This window comes from Hyperoodon ampullatus, assembly GCF_949752795.1.
Source record: "Hyperoodon ampullatus genome assembly, chromosome: 19".
Classification (NCBI taxonomy): domain Eukaryota; kingdom Metazoa; phylum Chordata; class Mammalia; order Artiodactyla; family Ziphiidae; genus Hyperoodon; species Hyperoodon ampullatus.
In genome coordinates, this window is record NC_136932.1 from 27,305,456 (window position 1) to 27,326,317 (window position 20,862).

Here is a 20,862-nt window from a genome sequence, read left to right on the forward strand (position 1 = left end):
ACACAGTAGGAGCACGTAAGCTTTTGCCTCAAGCTGTGTTTTCTGGGGAATCCAGGCTAAGACAACTGGACTTTCCACATGGTTATACTGACTTTAAGCCATCTGTAAATCTTCCTAGTTATCAACGTTGTCATTAAATACTGAATTCTTGGGATTGTAAAGGACGGTATACAGCAAATGCAGACCTGCTCCCTACTCTTCTGGATAAGAGAGGTGTAAGAGGATAAGGGGTCCGGAAAGTAGCAGAGACTTTGACAAAAACGTGTCCTATAACCTTGTTCACTGTCTGCCTTCTCCCCCTCTTCTCTCCTCTGTGCCCTGATATCTGTCCTTCATCTCAACCATTCTTCTGAAGAGGCCCTTTGGAGGACATCCACACCACCCATCATGTCACATCCAGGCGTCAGGTGTCCTGTTGCTGTCTTACTTGGTCTCTCGGCAGCCTTTTGCTCAGTTAACTGCTGCCCGATGGAAGGCTTCTCTAGGCTTCGATGCCAGAGTTACCATCACACCCTACCTCAGGGACTGTTTCTGGACCAGCATTGTCAGACCACTGGCTGTTAATGGAGGGCCCAGGGTCTCTCCGCAGCCATCTTCAACTTCTCCATCTGTGCTCTCTCCGCAGATATGCTCATCCAATCCCATGGTTTTACATGTATCTGTAGGCGGATGACTTTCAAGTCCCTGTCTTATACCTTGTCTTTCTCTCTTGAACCTCAGACTCCAATCATCAACTCATTTCTACTTGAATATCTACTTGGATATTTCCATCTATCAACTCATTTGTCCTTGGATATCTCGAACATGTTGACTTTTCTTGGGTCAGCATCTTTCACATGCTAATCTCTCTTTTCTGAAATACTCTTCCCCAGATCCTGACATGGTTGGCTCTCCTTGGGTGTTTTCTTATCACTTGGGTCTCTGCTCGGATATCATTCCTCCAAGAGGACTTCCCTGACCTCTCTGGTTAAGGTGGTCCTGGTCCTGAGATCCTCCATATCCCGTTACCCAGCTTTATTTTAGCCATGTCATTTATCACTGTCTGAAATTATCTCATTATTTGTTTCCTCCTTCTTTCTTCCTTTGTCTAAGTACAGACTGTCTCCCTCTCCTAGACTACTTGACCTTTGCCCTGTTTCCCTACTATATCCCTGGAGATTAGAATAGTGCCTGGAATACCATAGGAACTCATTCTTTGGCTACAACATACATATTTGTGGAATTAATGAATATGTGTGGTAGCATTCTGGGTTGGCTACTTCCCTGTGGCAGGCTGTTTTAAATGACTTGAAACAAAGGAGATCAGAGGATGGTTTGCAATCTTTGGAAATAACTGTCTTTTCTGCCCATTAAGAGGAAAATTTCCCTGGCCTTCCTTTCATTACTTTTATAATTATTATGCTTTTGCCCAAAGAATTAGGGTCACAAAAACCTTATTGGATTGTGAGGAATAAAAATCATCCTGTGTCTCCCCTGTGTATCTGATGGGTGTGGAGAATGTCGGAGCTTGGAAGAGAGGACCCAAGACGAAAAGGAGGGAACGTATGGTGAACCCAGAGAGCAGGAGTGTCCTGAGAACACTTTAGCCTCTGTGCTGGTTGGCTCAGTAGAGGGGTTAATATGTGGTCCTATCCCTGAAGCCTGGACACGGATCCCAACTTCAGACTTCCCTATTCAATAACTCTGTGCCCCTGAGTAAGTCAATTCACTTCTCTGTACTCCAGTTTTCCCATTTGTATGGAGATGATGATGAAGATAAAAATAAAATACCTCTGTCTAGGGTTTGTATAAGAATTAAATAAAATTATCTATCCCAGTAAAATATTTGACGGTTACCAAACTGGATTTCTAGCTAGTTTGCTAAAAGGGGCCAGACTTGAAGTGTCACAGTAAAGTAAACTAATAGTTCTCCTAGGGGTATATTTAACTTTGCTTCACATTTATTAAACAGGTTAAAAATCCCCTTGGTCCCTCCTGCGCCCCTGCCATTTTGCTCCTTTCTCTCCTTTCCTGTCTCCTTCTTCTATTCCTCAGAGGTATAGAGGAAAAGAGGAAGAAAAGGGAGAAATAAGTATTCCCTCCAATATATTTTTTAAAGCTTTTATTCATTTGTTTTTTTAAGGAACTCTTAATACGTGACTTCCTGGAAAAGCCGCCGGCCCTCAGAAGCCACTAGAGGGCCAGCTCTGCTCGCTGGTCCCAGCCAGTTCTCCCACCACCTTTGCTGCGAGAAAGATCTGAAATCCCCTGCATTCCCAGTCCTGCTCTCCAAAGGAAAAGGTGCCATGTGCTGTGTAGGGTCTGCACTCTCTCAAACAGCAGCAGGAAACGGCTGATGTCTCCTTTCCGCGGCGGCCAGTGGCCCAGGTGCCGAGTGGCCAAGTCGCCCAGGGCCTTGGTGCCCATCCCGCGAGCTGCGGCACGCCCCACCCCACACCCCTGTATGAAGTGGGGCTGCAGGATGGGCAGGGGCCGAGCCCGTGGGAACTTCCCTTTGCCACATGGAGGGCCAGGACTGGAAGGAACCACGTCGGAGACCAGGAAGGAAAGGAGACAGACAGGTGGTCTTCTCCGCTCCTTCTCACAAGGTCGGGGTCAGCTATAAGGCGAGACCCAGAACCAGGGCTTAGGTGGCGGCCCTCCCCGCCCATCTCGAGCAGGGAATCAGAGGGCCCGCCTCGCTGTCTGGACCTCTCATGGACAGGAAGGGGTGTCCCTACCGCAGGCCTTTTAACCGCCCCTCACCACCGCAGACAACCTCTTGCCCATCAACTAAGGGGAAGGGGCTGCCTGTGTGTGTGTGTGTGTGTGTGTTGGGGGGGAGGGTTTGCTCCAAGATGAAGTCCAGAGGCCCCCGGGCCTAGTGAGGACTGTGGGACTGTGTATTAGTTCGCTCAGGGCACAATAATGAAATACCAGACCTGGTGGCTTAAATGACAGAAACTAATTTTCTCACAGATCTGGAGGCTGGAGGTCCAAGAGCAAGGTGTCTGCAGGGCTGGTGTCACCTGAGGCTTCTTGCTTCCTCTTCACGTGGTCATGCCTCTGCCCCAGGAGCCCCTTCCTCTTCTTTTATGGACACCAGGCACATTGGACTAGGGCCTCACTTTAAGTGAATCACCTCTTTAAAGACCTGTCTCCAAATAGGTTACGCTCTGAGGTACTGGAGGTTAGGCCTCCATTGCATGAGTTTGGGGGACACTATTCAGCCCATAGTAGACTGTGACTCAGGGGGCTCAGTTCTCTTCAATGTCAAGAACAGCTTAAAAGTCCACCAACGTTCACATCCTCCAACTGGGATGACAAAGGCAAGGAGGGGAGGCGGGGGTGGGGAACTGCGGCGAGGACAGGGGTGACTGTCTTCTGGTGGCCAGTGGGAAGGCCAGGGAGGATTGTGAAGGTGCTGGTGGTGGACAGAGGGGTGGTGTGAGTTGTGCCCCACTTCGTGTGGTCAGTGCCCTGCTGTTGGTGGGCAGAGCTGGGGCTGTCCTCCTGCCCTGCAGAAACCCATGACATGACACAAGAAGACACCGCCTGCTGTGGACACCTGGTCCCTCAAGTGGGGAATCCAATGCTCTTCTTGGTCTCACCTTCCTAGGATGAAGCCCTTTGTTTGTCACGGGAAGGATGGAGAATGAGAAGCGTACTCGGGGTCCAGTTCAGGCCAAGAAGACTCATTAGAAAATCCAGGAACGTTGTTAAAGGGTCCTAACTTGATAGGAGGGTGGGAAAACCAGGACCTTCCTTGACATGTAAAACCCTCCTCCCGTCCTCTTTCCTTCATTCCCATCTCTGGTGCTACTACACCTCAAGAGATCATAGCAAGATACGGCCTCCAGTATGATGGTCTAAAGATGCCACCTCTTCCCATCTGCTGTGATGCTGTGATATGTGTTTGTGTGTGTGTGTGTGTGTGTGTGTGTGTGTACAATCAGGCCACCCAAGACAGCTGTGCTCTTGCTCTCTGTACATCCCCTGCTGGACCAGTCCCTGCCTCACCTACACTCTACTCACTTGGCTGACCTTCCCTCTTAATCGTAGAGCTTGATCAGTAAATGCCTACATACCTGCCCCAGCCCAGCTAGTGACTGTGCTAATCTTTAGATCAGAACTATCCCCACCATGACAGCTTATCAAAGGGGCAGTGGGAAGCGGGCTCTGCTGCTGGTCTCGCTGGAGACCGCTGAGCCCCCTGACATCAATTCCCTCTCTGACTGGTAACCTCCTTGTCCCTCAGCAACGAAGGCTGCTGCCCTGTCCTGCGTGCCATCTGCACCCACGGCGGGGTGTTGCTCCGGGCCCTTGTGTACGATCCCTCATCCACTAAACCACTGATGTCTCTGTCGCTGACTCCAGACTCTTTCTTGCGTCTGGGCAAGTACAGGGCTTGCAGCCCAGCACGGAGTGCGTGTGAGTTCCAGCTTGGGGAGATTCGGGGCAGCTGCGGCGGTGCGGGGACGTCCTAGCTTTCCCCACCACTCGCTCCTCCAAGACCGGGGCCAGTTCCTAGCACTCACTCAGCTTCAGCCTTACGTGCATCTCCTCACGGTAGTCTTATCTATTACACCATCCTCCAAAGCAACTGGAACATTCTCAAGGCCACATTCTAAGGCTTCCCCCAGCCCACCCAGCTGTAAGATGAGAGCTCTGAGGGAGCAACTTGAAATTAAGTTATGAAGAGGCCACGATTCTGCTATTCTGAGGTGGCTGTGAAATAGCTTCACCATAGTGTTTATGGGAAGAAACTTCATTCTTTGGGAAATTAGGGGCTACAAAAAGATGTCTAATGATAGGAAAAAAAAAGCCAAAAAATGGATTTCTTGGAATCCAGAGATGACTGTACTATCCCCAACTCTCTCCTGTTTCTTGGGATGAGCTCAGTTTTTCCTTCCAAGGAACAGGCCAAATGTTTTCAAAGGACAAACTGTCTATGTCATTTTCCACAGCGGTGGCTAGTGTGAGCAACACAGTCCCAACATGGCTGAGAAGGCAAGAAAGGTGGTTTACGTGGGAGTGGAAAACAACTTGCCCTCCTACCGCCACCGCCCGCTGGGGTCACACTCAGAAGTGTTAGAAGGTGGAGATGGTGGAAAGTTTTCCTGGGATGCCAGGGGAGCGGTTGTGGACCAGGGGCTCAGGAGAGGCATGAATTCTGCTCTGGGAGTTTGGGCTACATTTTTCTGGGGAAAAAAGTCTGCAACCGTGTTTCTTGCTAAGTAGGCCTGCAATCAGGGAAACCAGAGTAACTCTGAGAGAAACTATGGGGCAACAAAGCCAGGGGTGTACTCTGCCTCTGGCCTCCCAGACGATTCCCCCTTCCCCTCAGCAGCAAGCTCATTACAACTGCCAATATTTCCAAGAGCCCTCCTAACCCGTCTTCCACAGCCTGCACTTTCCCCCACGCTGAGGGGCTTCTGCGCTGGTGGAGTTCAAAACGTGTTTATGACTAGTGAATAGCCCTGCTAGTTTAGGAAGATTTAAAACCACAGAAAAAATGTCAACGTGAGAAAAATAATTACCTGTTATTGGACTACCCAGAGAATATCACTGATAATATTGTAGCCTCCTGGTCTTACTTGTCAATGAATGCTTTAAAAAACTTTTAAAACATACATGATGTACACACACACACACACACACACACACACACACACATATATAATATCCTTTTATCTTCACTTTTCCATTTAACATTATATCACGAGCATTTCTTCCGCGGGTGGTGCCCCCTTGAGAGAATTCCTCAGACGTCAGGGAAATGTTCCAGGCAGAGCCTGCGGGGACAGGTCGCCTCTCTTTCCCTCACTGAGAAAGCACAGGGGTCAGCAGTCAGGACTGAGCAGAAGCCCGGATCTTACCCCAGCTTGCTGCTCCCTTCCAGGTCAGTCAGAGCTGTTTGCCTGCTCATGCCAAGTTCCCTCCCATGGGAGCTGCTCAAGCTTTCCACAGTTTCAGCATCAACGATACTTTTGTCTGCTCCCCTTGGGGAGAGGGCTGGATAGTCTGCTTTTGTGTCCTTGATGGATCCAGCCCAAGTTCGATGGACCTGTGTACTTGCTCAGTTTCCCTTGATGGCCCGGTTCCAAGAACAGCTCAGAAGCCAAGGAAACCAAAATCCATGCCTCTGCAGCCAAAATGGACAGGCTGTTTCCTGATACTGTGTGTGTGTGTGTGTGTGTGTGTGCGTGCGTGTGTGTGCGTGCGTGTGTGTGTAGTCCCAACCTGTGATTTTATTTCTGTCATAGTATAAAAGAGCTCAGTGCACAGTTTTTCCCCTGCTTTCATGCAAATAGATGATCTATCCTTCCCCAGCTGACTCAGTTGTGAAGAATAAGTGTCTGTGAATGAAAATTTTTGCAAATGAATCCATCCAACAACTGAACTTTGTGGATGATGAAAATCATCAGTGTTTTAGTAGATGTATAGCTGTTTCCTCAGGTGTGAGCTATATGTATTGTAGGTAATTTGTTTCCTTTTTTTTTTTTTTTTTTTTTTTTTTTTTTTTTTTTTTTTTTTTTTTTTTTTTTTTTGCGGTACGCGGGCCTCTCACTGCTGTGGTCTCTCCCGTTGCGGAGCACAGGCTCCGGATGCGCAGGCTCAGCGGCCATGGCTCACGGGCCCAGCCGCTCCGCGGCATATGGGATCCTCCCAGACCGGGGCACGAACCCGTATCCCCTGCATCGGCAGGCGGACTCTCAACCACTGCGCCACCAGGGAGGCCCTTGTTTCCTTTTTTAAAAAAAAAATATTTGTTTATTACTGTTTGTTTTGGGCTGTGTTGTGTCTTTGTAGCTGTGCACGGGCTTTCTCTAGTTGTGGCGAGCAGGGGCTACTGTTTGTTGCAGTGTGCAGGCTTCTCTTGTTGTAGAGCATGGGCTCTAGGCGCATGGGCTTCAGTAGTTGTGGCACATGGACTCAGTAGTTGTGGCATGTGGGCTCAGTGGTTGTGGCTCACGGACTCTAGAGTGCAGGCTCAGTAGTGGTGGTGCGTGGACTTTGTTGCTCCACGGCATGTGGGATCTTCCCAGACCAGGGCTCGAACCCGTGTCCCGAGCATTGGCAGGTGGATTCTTAACCATTGCACCACCAGGGAAGCCCTGGTACCAATGTTTGCAAATAACTTATTTTTTAAATTGTGATAAAAGGTTTACCATTTTAGCCATTTTAAAGTGTACAGTTCTGTGTCATGAAGCATGTTCACATTGTTGTACAACCATCACCACCTGTCCATCTCCAGAACTTTTTCATTTTTCCCAACTGAAACTCTATACCCATTAAATAATATCTCCCCGTTATCCCTTCCCCAGCCTCTAGCAACCATTCTTCTACTTTCTGGAAAATAACTCATTTTTCACATCAATTAGAGTGTATTCTAGGTTATGCTTATATCATTACTCACATTCATTCACTCATTTATTCATTTTACAAATATTTATTGAAGGCCCATACTGGTGAGTAGAACAAAACTTTCGCCCATGTGAAGCTTATGTTCTTAAACAATTAACTGATAAAAATAAAATAAGTGTAGGGTAGTAACAAATGCTATGTAGGGAAACAGTTACCAAGTGGTCCAACATGGTTTCTCACAGGATGTGAAATTGTTGATGGAGACTTAAGTGAAGTGAAAGAGAGTCATGCAAGAATGTAAGGGAGGAGAATGGGGGGAAGGTCCCGGGACGGGGGAAAGCCTGGAAGGAATAGATGCACCAACCCTGAGGAGGTGTATCAATTACAGGATTTTCTCTCCAGGTAGTAGAATATCCAATCAAGAATGGTTTATGGGGGTTTCCCTGGTGGCGCAGTGGATAAGAATCCGCCTGCCGATGCAGGGGACACGGGTTTGAGCCCTGGTCCAGGATGATCCCACATGCCACGGAGCAACTAAGCCCGTGCGCCATAACTACTGGGCCTGCGCTCTAGAGCCCGCGAGCCGCAACTACTGAGCCTGCGTGCCACAGGTACTGAAGCCCGCGTGCCTAGGGTCTGTGCTCCGCAACAAGAGAAGCCACCACAATAAGCCTGTGCACTGCAACGAAGGGTAACCCCTGCTCGCCGCAACTAGAGAAAGCCCGTGTGCAGCAATGAACACCCAACACAGCGAAAAATAAATAAATAAAATTAAAAAAAAAAAAAAGAATGGCTTATGGGAATTCCCTGGTGGTCCAGTGGTTAAGACTCCACGCTTCCACTGCCAGGGTCCTGGATTTTTTTTTTTTTTTTTTTTTTTTTTTGTGGTACGCGGGCCTCTCACTGTTGTGGCCTCTCCCGTTGCGGAGCACAGGCTCCGGATGCGCAGGCTCAGCAGCCATGGCTCACGGGCCCAGCCGCTCCACGGCATATGGGATCCTCCCAGACCGGGGCACGAACCCGTATCCCCTGCATCGGCAGGCGGACTCTCAACCACTGCGCCACCAGGGAGGGCCAGGGTCCTGGTTTTTGATCCCTGGTCGGGGAACTAAGATCCTGTAAGCCCATGGCATAGCCAAAAAAAAAAAAAAAGAAGAAGAAGAATGGCTTAGACCACCCTTTCTCAAAGTGAGATCTGGGGATCCCCTGGGGATTCCCAAGACCCTTTTGAGACATCCATGAGGTTAAAGCATTTTCATAATAAGACCAAGACCACATTCATTATTTCACAAGTGTAAAGTGGAGGTATTCCAGCGGCTATATGATGTGTGATATCACAGAGATGAAGTGCAGAAGCAATTATTATTAGAGCCCAGCCATCTCCCATTAACTCAGACTTAAAGAGATTCGCAAAAAGGTAGAACAACCACTCTTCTTACTAATTTTTTCTTTTGGAACATATAATTATTTTTTCGTAAATCCATGTTGTTTATATGAACAACAAATGGGTTTATTATCTTTATTTATAAATATTTAAACTTTTTCTCTGTCTCAGTTTCTAGCATGGTAAATACTGAGGCATAGCACACATAGACAGAAGCTGTTTGGGATTCTCAGTAATTTTTTTTTTTAAGATGTATTTATTTATTTATTTATTTGTTTATTTATTTATTTATTTTTGGCTGCGTTGAGACTTCAGTTGTGGCACACGGGATCTTCGTTGATGCACGCAGGATCTTTCACTGTGGCACGCAATCTTCTCTCTAGTTTTGGTGTGCAGGTTTTCTCTTCTCTAGTTGTGGCGTGCAGGCTCCAGGGCTCGTGGGCTCTGTAGTTTGTGGCATGCAGGCTCTCTCGTTGACGCGCATGAGCTCAGTAGTTGTGGCACATGGGCTTAGTTGCCCTGCGGCACATGGGATCTTAGTTCCCTGACCAGGGATCGAATCTGCGTCCCCTGCACTGGAAGACGGATTCTTTACCACTGGACCACCAGGGAAGTCCTGCCTCAATAATTTTTAAGAGCTGAAAGGGGCCCTGAAACCAGAAGTCTGAGAACCACTAGCTTAACCAATAAGGATATTTGTTATCTCACATGATCAGAGGTTCAAAGGCAGAGTGGTGGCTCCTGGGGTAGATGCAGTGGTTCAACCATGACATTGAGCACAAGGGTGCTTTCCAGCTTTCCACTTTTCCATCTGGCTACTCTCAGCTTGTCAGCAGCATCCCTTCTTCACGGTCAAGAGGCAGATGTTTGAGCAGTTATAGACATTGCAGATACGCACACATCTAGCCAAGAAAGGAATCTCCTCCCATGAGTCTCTACAGTAGGGGGAAATTTTTGCCTAAAAGCTTTCCTACAGAAACAGTTGGCCAGGATCAGGCCACACGCCCATACTCCAGCCTTAAGTCCTAGAGGTGAGTCTTGGCATTTTCAGCTTCTATGGAAGGGGTTTCTGCAGCACGAAGGGTGGGGGGAGGGTACTGTAGGGCTGGGGCATGGGAACAGCTTGGCCTGTTGGAGAAGCCACAGGCCATCCACAGTGGGAGCATGGGAACACTGTTGGTGACACGTGTGGAAGAACGTGAGGAGAAGGTTAGGATCTACTACTTTAGCTTAGAAAGTGTTATTATAGCTGGGTCCGAGGTTGACCTGGGTCCTAGGTAAGTTTTGATAAGGTTTAGTCAACAGCAAGAATGAGATCCAGCTGTTTTGCTGGATGAAAACTTGATACGAATTTAGAATCCATTATCCTAAATTCCTTAAAACTTAAGCCATAAACTCAGTGAGTTAAGGGTTGGACTTTTTGTGATACATTTTAATATCTTCACCAGACTTTTAATTAAAAGGTAATCTGATATACAATAGCCAAGATATGGAAGCAACCTAGGTGTCCATCAACAGGTGAATGGATGAAGACGTGGCACATATATACTATGGAATGCTACTCAGCCATAAAAAAGAATGAAATTTTGCCATTTGCAACAGCATGGATGGACTTGGAGGGCATTATGCTGAGTGAAATAAGTCAGAGAAAGACTTAGTTCTGTATGATATACTGTATGATATCACTTATATGTGGAATCTAAAACATACAACAAACTAGTGAATATAACAAAAAAGAAACAGACTCACAGATATAGAGAACAAACTAGTGGTTACCAGTGGGGAGAAGGAAGAGGGGAGTGGGCAAGGTAGGACTAGGGGACTAAGAGGTACAAACTACTATGTAGAAAATAAATAAGCTACCAGGATATATTGTACAGCGCAGGGAATACAGCCAATATTTTATAGAATAACTATAAATGAAATATAACACTTAAAATTGTAAATCACTGTGTTGTACACCTGAAACTTATATAACATTGTACTATACCTCAATTGAAAAATAAAAAAGGTAATCTGATTAATGCAGGAGGAGCAGGAAAGGACTATGGGAAGGGTGGGTAAGGCATTTTGTAATTATGGCAGGAGTATCAGGCTTTTTACCTGGAAAGCCTGGGCTGGCCAGCAGTTACTTGCATCTTGGACTTGGGATGCACCTTCCCTAGGCAAAGGGCAGAGGTGCGGGTGACCCCTAAAGACAGTTCTTCCTCTGTGCTCTTTGCTAATTGGGACTGGACTCCAAAAAAGTGCCCAAACAAACCCAAGCCAGATGGATCACAATTTTGCTTGTCCTTTGTATTATCATTTCCCATCAATGATTTTTTTTTTCAAATAGTCAATCAAACGTTTATCGATACTCTTCTAAATACTGGACACTGGTTAATTGACCCTTGACACAAAAATAGACTTGAGTGTCATAAGCTCAAGAAATACCCAAGTGGAAAATTTTCATGGCCTTAAGAAGTTGGTTTTTAGATATAGTGTCACATGATTTCCTTTAGTCAAAATGACCCCGTATCTAAATATCTCTGTTAGAATGTACTTTGCTTGATTTTACAAAAGCCCTCAAAAGGGCAATCATGGGCTCTCATGATGGGAATTCTGATTTTGAAAATGATGACCCGGACATGGGAATGTCAGTGTGTTGATGGTGGGTGTATGTTCTAGAAGCAACGCAGTAAAGTCCGTCCGGTAAATTTGGTAATCTGGCCTAGTGCAGAAAACAAAATCAAGGCTGAAAATAATACAGATTTGTTGTTGTTACTGATGTTGTTTTGTAATTGAAGTTCTGTTTATTAGAGTTTTACTATTTAGGTCAGACATTTGCTGATTCAGTTTTTAAAGAATTTGCAAACATTGCTTCCTCGGGCGCCCCCAGCCTGGGGGTGTAGAGCACAGAGGCCTGAATAATAATTGTAGTTATAATAAGGCTGGGAGCACTGGACTTTTACCCCGCCCCCATCCGCAAGGCACCAGGCCTGGGGGCAGGGAGAAATGTGCTTGCAGTTTGGGCCTGCCAGCACTGTCAGCTGAGGTAGGATGCTTTGTCATGTAACGCAGGGCAAGGAAAATGTGCATGTTCACGAAGCACAGGGCTTAACGGATTAGTTTATGGGACCAGTCAAATCTGTGTTAATAGAAGGAATGCAAATTTCCTATGTACTCCAGACAGGAGAGGGTTTTGGATGAAAATTAATCCTGGTCAAGGCAAGACATGTTTGATTTTAAATATGCTAAGAGAAACCAGCTGCAGCTCCAAATGGAACATCCCCCCATCTTTGAAATCAGAGTTCACTCGTCCCATCTCCCTGCAGCCCACTGGCTGCTCTGCAGAAGCATCAGTAATCTGGTAGAGACGAAAGGGCATCAACATCTTTTTTTCACCAGTGGCTTGTGAAATTTGCAAGACACAGAGAAGGAGAAAGAGGGGAATTGAGGCTTGATCCTTTCAGTAAAGAAGGGTGATGGATGGGGGAGAGGGTAGGGGAAGAGTCTTGGAAGGGGAGGGGGTTTACGGGCAAGGGCTGCCTGAAGAGAGAGAAGGGAGAGATTTGAAAAAAAAAATCTCTTTCTACTACAACACAGAACATTCTAGATGTTGCTTCTAAATTCAAAAGAAAAATGATTGAACTATATTCAGGATTCTAATAGATTTAGTATACTTTACATGTAGCAAATGGCGAGGTGTTTGTGGCTAGGGTTTGCAGATGTATGGAAGGAGTGATGACCCGAATGTTTCTTGGATGTAATGTATTCTCCAGCAGGTATCAGAAATAGTTGGTTCCATACAAATGCAAGAAGTTCCCTAAGAGAAATGGCAAAGGGAACTTTGCAGGATGAGTGGCTGAACCAGCCTACATGGATGATTTAGGCTTCTCCAAAAGGCCTGCTCCTCTTGGGTGTGGATGCTGGACACTGGTTACTCTTAATTTCTTCTTCAAAGGTGAAAAATGGATGTAACATTGGCAGTAAGAGAGCCCATCCTTACCTCCGAGAGAAGAGTAGTGGCAACTCTGAGACAGATGGGGTCAGGGTAGTTGGCTCTGGTTTCTACACAGGCAGAGTGGGAGAATCTGTCCAACCTTCTCTCCCTGGCAAATCTGGCCTTGGATTCCAGCCCAGGCCAGGAGCTCCGTCAGGGCTGGGCTTGAGGGAGAGCATGCTTGGTCAGCAGTTATGAGGCAATGGAACAAAAGTGAAATTGGGTCCCAAGCAAGGGTGGGTCAGACCTGGGTTCTGGGTCATAGTGTAAAGTGGAAATTGGTCTTGAGTCTTGGGAAAGGGCAAACAATGAAACAAGTTGGACTTGAAACATCACGTTTAAAACCAGGATTTGAAGGGGTAGGTTGGCAGCCCTGAATTGGCAAGAAGATGAGGCTGGGAGGATGAGCTCAGAAAGATCCCAGAAGAAAACCTACACAGGCAAGAACATTTATGGAGTGGAACGGATAGAACTGTTGAGAACCAGCATAAGGACTATGGAAACTAGGACCTGCTCTGGCCGGTGGAAAACAAGAATGGCTGCCAAAAAGAAAGGGCAAGGCTTCCCTGGTGACGCAGTGGTTGAGAGTCAGCCTGCCAATGCAGGGGACACGGGTTCGTGCCCTGGTCCGGGAAGATCCCACGTGCCACGGAGCGGCTGGGCCCGTGAGCCATGGCCGCTGAGCCTGCGCGTCCGGAGCCTGTGCTCCGCAACGGGAGAGGCCACAACATTGAGAGGCTCGCGTACGCCAAAAAAAAAAAAAAAAAGAAAGGTAAATCCTCTGGGCTACTTTCCCTGGGAAAAGGGAGGGCAAAGTCTAGTAGCATTCAGGAAGCCCTCCTCTCCTCCACTCCCCACCACGCCCTGGCCCTTTCAGCCCATACAGTGTCTCTAGTTGTCTTTGTGGAGCCCGTAACTGGACAGGTTTCCCTGGTGTGTGCTCACTCTTGGGTAGGTGTTCTTTGTGCTAACCACCCATAAGGAGGGGCTGCTGATGCCTGCGGGGGATCCTGGACCAGGAGGGACTCTCTGCCTGCTCTGCAGACCTCGAGGCTTCACACACACACACACACACGCACACACACACACACAGAGGGAACAGGATATCTGTATATTCTGCGTATCTGTATCTCACTGGTTCTGTTTCTCCGGAGAACCCTGACTAACACCTTCTCTCACTCTCCCTTCATTCTCACTGCTTATCCTCTTTGACCCCTTTTCCCTCCAGTGTCCCTCCCCTGCTCCTTCTTCTTCCCTATCATTCTTTCCTACAGAAATAAGCATGTTGCAGTCCTTTTTATACCTCCTTTCAACTGTGCCTCTGAGTCTTCCATAGTGTAGAAGAAAAAGCTCCACATGTGAGTAAAGGCACTTGCATTTTAATCCTGGCTCTTTCATTTATTAGCTATGTTGAGCTGGACATGTGTCATCGCCATTGTAGTTAAGCTGAGTGGAAACCTCACTGCCCCAGGACCTGTGTCAACCCTGGAAATGTTCTAAGCCAGCTGTTTCCTCAGCTTCCTGAGAACAGAGTGTGTCTTACGCTATGACAGTAGCCTCGACCTCCAAGTATGCATGAGGCACACAGTAGGTGTTCAATATATGTGTGCCTTGTGTCAGGAGCACAATGTTATAAGCACCAACTTTGAGACCAGCTGTGCCACGAACCCACCTCTGAGACGCAGAAATGGTGCTTTACGGAGAATGCCTGGAATTTCTAAAAGCCTGGAAAATCACCCAATGTGTCTCTAAATCCAACTACAAATTTGCCTAGGCTCCCAGTCACAATGCCATCCTTGGTTTCTTTCATGTTTGTTACCCTCCTGGTTTTAATGTCTCTCTTGTATCCTGCCTTCCTAGATCCTGACCTTTGTCTCCTGATATATCTCTCATTTCACTCCTGGCTTTGGCTTTGGCCCATCTATCTCTTTGGCCTGAAGTCCCAGCTCCAAATTCTGCCTTGGAGTCCACAGCTGATTTCCCCCCATTCCTAGGCCCTTGCTGGATCGTGAAAAACTGCATCATCAGGAACAGTGCACAGGACCCCACTGTACATTGTACATGTATATTGGTGACTCAGTCTTTACCAGTCTGTGAATACAGGTAGAGCCTCATTTAAATGAATGCCCAAATCTTAGTTGCTCTGAGGTCTCACTGTTTCAATCTTTTATAGTAGCCTCTCCTATTTTTACAAAATCACTTAGGAAATACCAGGGTACTTAGACATATTCACAAACTAGTGCTGGTCACTGGTTGCCACTATGGCTACTTGAACTTGGGCCTAATGATCCAGATCCTAACAGTTGTACACATGCTGCTCCATGGGCAATACTTAGATTCCACTGCTATGACCACCACTAGATGCTGGTGGAACGGGAGACCCACCATGCACAATGCCAGTAAAACTGGAACATCCCCGGTGCTCTAAAAAGTCAGAAATCCCTTTTGCTACCTTGGGAAGCAGAAGGCTGCTTCTCTTCTTGCAAGAAGCAAGCTTACTATATGAGAGGTCTGCAGGACAGGCCCGAGTATGAGTAGTTACATCATCATACCTGGAAATAATCACTTTTCCCTAATTCTCAGACCCTTTCACTGCATCTAGCTTTCAGAATCATTGTAAAATTCAGGTGCCAAGACAAGTCAATGGGGGAAATATAGTCTTTTCAACAAGTGGTGCTGGGACAACTGAATATCCACATGTAAAAGAATCAAGTTGAATGCATATCATATACCATACACAAAAATCAACTCAAAATGGAAAAGAAACATAAATGTGAGAGCTAAAATTATAAAACCCTTAGGGACTTCCCTGGTGGTCCAGGGGTAAAGAATCTGCCTTACAATGCAGGGGACGTGGGTTCGATCCCTGGTCGGGGAACTAAGATCATGTATGCCACGGGGCAACTAAGCCTGCGCGCCACAACTACTGAGCTCACCTGCCTCAACTAGAAGCCCCATTCCGCAAACTACAGAGCTCACATGCTCTGGAGCCTGCACACCACAACTAGAGAAGAGAAAACCCACCGCCACAACTAGAGAGAAGCCTGCGCGCCACAACGAAGAGCCTGCGTGCCTCAATGAAGATCCCGCATGCCACAACTAAGACCCGACGCAGCCAAAAATAAATAAATAAAATTAAAAAAAAAAAAAAAAGAATGGCTTATGGGAATTCCCTGGTGGTCCAGTGGTTAAGACTCCACGCTTCCACTGCCAGGGTCCTGGTTTTTGATCCCTGGTCGGGGAACTAAGATCCTGTAAGCCCATGGCATAGCCAAAAAAAAAAAAAAGAAGAAGAATGGCTTAGACCACCCTTTCTCAAAGTGAGATCTGGGGATCCCCTGGGGATTCCCAAGACCCTTTTGAGACATCCATGAGGTTAAAGCATTTTCATAATAAGACCAAGACCACATTCATTATTTCACAAGTGTAAAGTGGAGGTATTCCAGCGCCTATATGATGTGTGATATCACAGAGATGAAGTGCAGAAGCAATTATTATTAGAGCCCAGCCATCTCCCATTAACTCAGACTTAAAGAGATTCGCAAAAAGGTAGAACAACCACTCTTCTTACTAATTTTTTCTTTTGGAACATATAATTATTTTTTCGTAAATCCATGTTGTTTATATGAACAACAAATGGGTTTATTATCTTTATTTATAAATATTTAAACTTTTTCTCTGTCTCAGTTTCTAGCATGGTAAATACTGAGGCATAGCACACATAGACAGAAGCTGTTTGGGATTCTCAGTAATTTTTTTTTTTAAGATGTATTTATTTATTTATTTATTTGTTTATTTATTTATTTATTTTTGGCTGCGTTGAGACTTCAGTTGTGGCACACGGGATCTTCGTTGATGCACGCAGGATCTTTCACTGTGGCACGCAATCTTCTCTCTAGTTTTGGTGTGCAGGTTTTCTCTTCTCTAGTTGTGGCGTGCAGGCTCCAGGGCTCGTGGGCTCTGTAGTTTGTGGCATGCAGGCTCTCTCGTTGACGCGCATGAGCTCAGTAGTTGTGGCACATGGGCTTAGTTGCCCTGCGGCACATGGGATCTTAGTTCCCTGACCAGGGATCGAATCTGCGTCCCCTGCACTGGAAGACGGATTCTTTACCACTGGACCACCAGGGAAGTCCTGCCTCAATAATTTTTAAGAGCTGAAAGGGGCCCTGAAACCAGAAGTCTGAGAACCACTAGCTTAACCAATAAGGATATTTGTTATCTCACATGATCAGAGGTTCAAAGGCAGAGTGGTGGCTCCTGGGGTAGATGCAGTGGTTCAACCATGACATTGAGCACAAGGGTGCTTTCCAGCTTTCCACTTTTCCATCTGGCTACTCTCAGCTTGTCAGCAGCATCCCTTCTTCACGGTCAAGAGGCAGATGTTTGAGCAGTTATAGACATTGCAGATACGCACACATCTAGCCAAGAAAGGAATCTCCTCCCATGAGTCTCTACAGTAGGGGGAAATTTTTGCCTAAAAGCTTTCCTACAGAAACAGTTGGCCAGGATCAGGCCACACGCCCATACTCCAGCCTTAAGTCCTAGAGGTGAGTCTTGGCATTTTCAGCTTCTATGGAAGGGGTTTCTGCAGCACGAAGGGTGGGGGGAGGGTACTGTAGGGCTGGGGCATGGGAACAGCTTGGCCTGTTGGAGAAGCCACAGGCCATCCACAGTGGGAGCATGGGAACACTGTTGGTGACACGTGTGGAAGAACGTGAGGAGAAGGTTAGGATCTACTACTTTAGCTTAGAAAGTGTTATTATAGCTGGGTCCGAGGTTGACCTGGGTCCTAGGTAAGTTTTGATAAGGTTTAGTCAACAGCAAGAATGAGATCCAGCTGTTTTGCTGGATGAAAACTTGATACAAATTTAGAATCCATTATCCTAAATTCCTTAAAACTTAAGCCATAAACTCAGTGAGTTAAGGGTTGGACTTTTTGTGATACATTTTAATATCTTCACCAGACTTTTAATTAAAAGGTAATCTGATATACAATAGCCAAGATATGGAAGCAACCTAGGTGTCCATCAACAGGTGAATGGATGAAGACGTGGCACATATATACTATGGAATGCTACTCAGCCATAAAAAAGAATGAAATTTTGCCATTTGCAACAGCATGGATGGACTTGGAGGGCATTATGCTGAGTGAAATAAGTCAGAGAAAGACTTAGTTCTGTATGATATACTGTATGATATCACTTATATGTGGAATCTAAAACATACAACAAACTAGTGAATATAACAAAAAAGAAACAGACTCACAGATATAGAGAACAAACTAGTGGTTACCAGTGGGGAGAAGGAAGAGGGGAGTGGGCAAGGTAGGACTAGGGGACTAAGAGGTACAAACTACTATGTAGAAAATAAATAAGCTACCAGGATATATTGTACAGCGCAGGGAATACAGCCAATATTTTATAGAATAACTATAAATGAAATATAACACTTAAAATTGTAAATCACTGTGTTGTACACCTGAAACTTATATAACATTGTACTATACCTCAATTGAAAAATAAAAAAGGTAATCTGATTAATGCAGGAGGAGCAGGAAAGGACTATGGGAAGGGTGGGTAAGGCATTTTGTAATTATGGCAGGAGTATCAGGCTTTTTACCTGGAAAGCCTGGGCTGGCCAGCAGTTACTTGCATCTTGGACTTGGGATGCACCTTCCCTAGGCAAAGGGCAGAGGTGCGGGTGACCCCTAAAGACAGTTCTTCCTCTGTGCTCTTTGCTAATTGGGACTGGACTCCAAAAAAGTGCCCAAACAAACCCAAGCCAGATGGATCACAATTTTGCTTGTCCTTTGTATTATCATTTCCCATCAATGATTTTTTTTTTTCAAATAGTCAATCAAACGTTTATCGATACTCTTCTAAATACTGGACACTGGTTAATTGACCCTTGACACAAAAATAGACTTGAGTGTCATAAGCTCAAGAAATACCCAAGTGGAAAATTTTCATGGCCTTAAGAAGTTGGTTTTTAGATATAGTGTCACATGATTTCCTTTAGTCAAAATGACCCCGTATCTAAATATCTCTGTTAGAATGTACTTTGCTTGATTTTACAAAAGCCCTCAAAAGGGCAATCATGGGCTCTCATGATGGGAATTCTGATTTTGAAAATGATGACCCGGACATGGGAATGTCAGTGTGTTGATGGTGGGTGTATGTTCTAGAAGCAACGCAGTAAAGTCCGTCCGGTAAATTTGGTAATCTGGCCTAGTGCAGAAAACAAAATCAAGGCTGAAAATAATACAGATTTGTTGTTGTTACTGATGTTGTTTTGTAATTGAAGTTCTGTTTATTAGAGTTTTACTATTTAGGTCAGACATTTGCTGATTCAGTTTTTAAAGAATTTGCAAACATTGCTTCCTCGGGCGCCCCCAGCCTGGGGGTGTAGAGCACAGAGGCCTGAATAATAATTGTAGTTATAATAAGGCTGGGAGCACTGGACTTTTACCCCGTCCCCATCCGCAAGGCACCAGGCCTGGGGGCAGGGAGAAATGTGCTTGCAGTTTGGGCCTGCCAGCACTGTCAGCTGAGGTAGGATGCTTTGTCATGTAACGCAGGGCAAGGAAAATGTGCATGTTCACGAAGCACAGGGCTTAACGGATTAGTTTATGGGACCAGTCAAATCTGTGTTAATAGAAGGAATGCAAATTTCCTATGTACTCCAGACAGGAGAGGGTTTTGGATGAAAATTAATCCTGGTCAAGGCAAGACATGTTTGATTTTAAATATGCTAAGAGAAACCAGCTGCAGCTCCAAATGGAACACCCCCCCATCTTTGAAATCAGAGTTCACTCCTCCCATCTCCCTGCAGCCCACTGGCTGCTCTGCAGAAGCATCAGTAATCTGGTAGAGACGAAAGGGCATCAACATCCTTTTGACACCAGCGGCTTGTGAAATTTGCAAGACACAGAGAAGGAGAAAGAGGGGAATTGAGGCTTGATCCTTTCAGTAAAGAAGGGTGATGGATGGGGGAGAGGGTAGGGGAAGAGTCTTGGAAGGGGAGGGGGTTTACGGGCAAGGGCTGCCTGAAGAGAGAGAAGGGAGAGATTTGAAAAAAAAAATCTCTTTCTACTACAACACAGAACATTCTAGATGTTGCTTCTAAATTCAAAAGAAAAATGATTGAACTATATTCAGGATTCTAATAGATTTAGTATACTTTACATGTAGCAAATGGCGAGGTGTTTGTGGCTAGGGTTTGCAGATGTATGGAAGGAGTGATGACCCGAATGTTTCTTGGATGTAATGTATTCTCCAGCAGGTATCAGAAATAGTTGGTTCCATACAAATGCAAGAAGTTCCCTAAGAGAAATGGCAAAGGGAACTTTGCAGGATGAGTGGCTGAACCAGCCTACATGGATGATTTAGGCTTCTCCAAAAGGCCTGCTCCTCTTGGGTGTGGATGCTGGACACTGGTTACTCTTAATTTCTTCTTCAAAGGTGAAAAATGGATGTAACATTGGCAGTAAGAGAGCCCATCCTTACCTCCGAGAGAAGAGTAGTGGCAACTCTGAGACAGATGGGGTCAGGGTAGTTGGCTCTGGTTTCTACACAGGCAGAGTGGGAGAATCTGTCCAACCTTCTCTCCCTGGCAAATCTGGCCTTGGATTCCAGCCCAGGCCAGGAGCTCCGTCAGGGCTGGGCTTGAGGGAGAGCATGCTTGGTCAGCAGTTATGAGGCAATGGAACAAAAGTGAAATTGGGTCCCAAGCAAGGGTGGGTCAGACCTGGGTTCTGGGTCATAGTGTAAAGTGGAAACTGGTCTTGAGTCTTGGGAAAGGGCAAACAAGGAAACAAGTTGGACTTGAAACATCACGTTTAAAACCAGGATTTGAAGGGGTAGGTTGGCAGCCCTGAATTGGCAAGAAGATGAGGCTGGGAGGATGAGCTCAGAAAGATCCCAGAAGAAAACCTACACAGGCAAGAACATTTATGGAGTGGAACGGATAGAACTGTTGAGAACCAGCATAAGGACTATGGAAACTAGGACCTGCTCTGGCCGGTGGAAAACAAGAATGGCTGCCAAAAAGAAAGGGCAAGGCTTCCCTGGTGACGCAGTGGTTGAGAGTCAGCCTGCCAATGCAGGGGACATGGGTTCGTGCCCTGGTCCGGGAAGATCCCACGTGCCAC

At 46.2% G+C, this 20,862-nt stretch overlaps 2 protein-coding genes across 2 annotated transcripts in view; one reads left to right on the forward strand and one right to left on the reverse strand.

Annotated features, from left to right (window-relative positions):
- The window catches only part of LOC307067901 (RAD52 motif-containing protein 1-like), a gene marked incomplete at both ends in the record, with an annotated part of 661,371 nt that overhangs the window by 544,055 nt on the left and 96,454 nt on the right, over nucleotides 1-20,862 (reverse strand). The window lies entirely within an intron of this gene.
- Nucleotides 4,123-20,862, forward strand: part of LOC307067390 (exocyst complex component 7-like) — a gene marked incomplete at both ends in the record, with an annotated part of 85,984 nt that continues 69,244 nt past the window's right edge. The window contains 1 exon segment of the mRNA XM_079724867.1: nucleotides 4,123-4,217. Within this exon segment, the coding sequence (XP_079580993.1) occupies nucleotides 4,123-4,217 (95 nt within the window).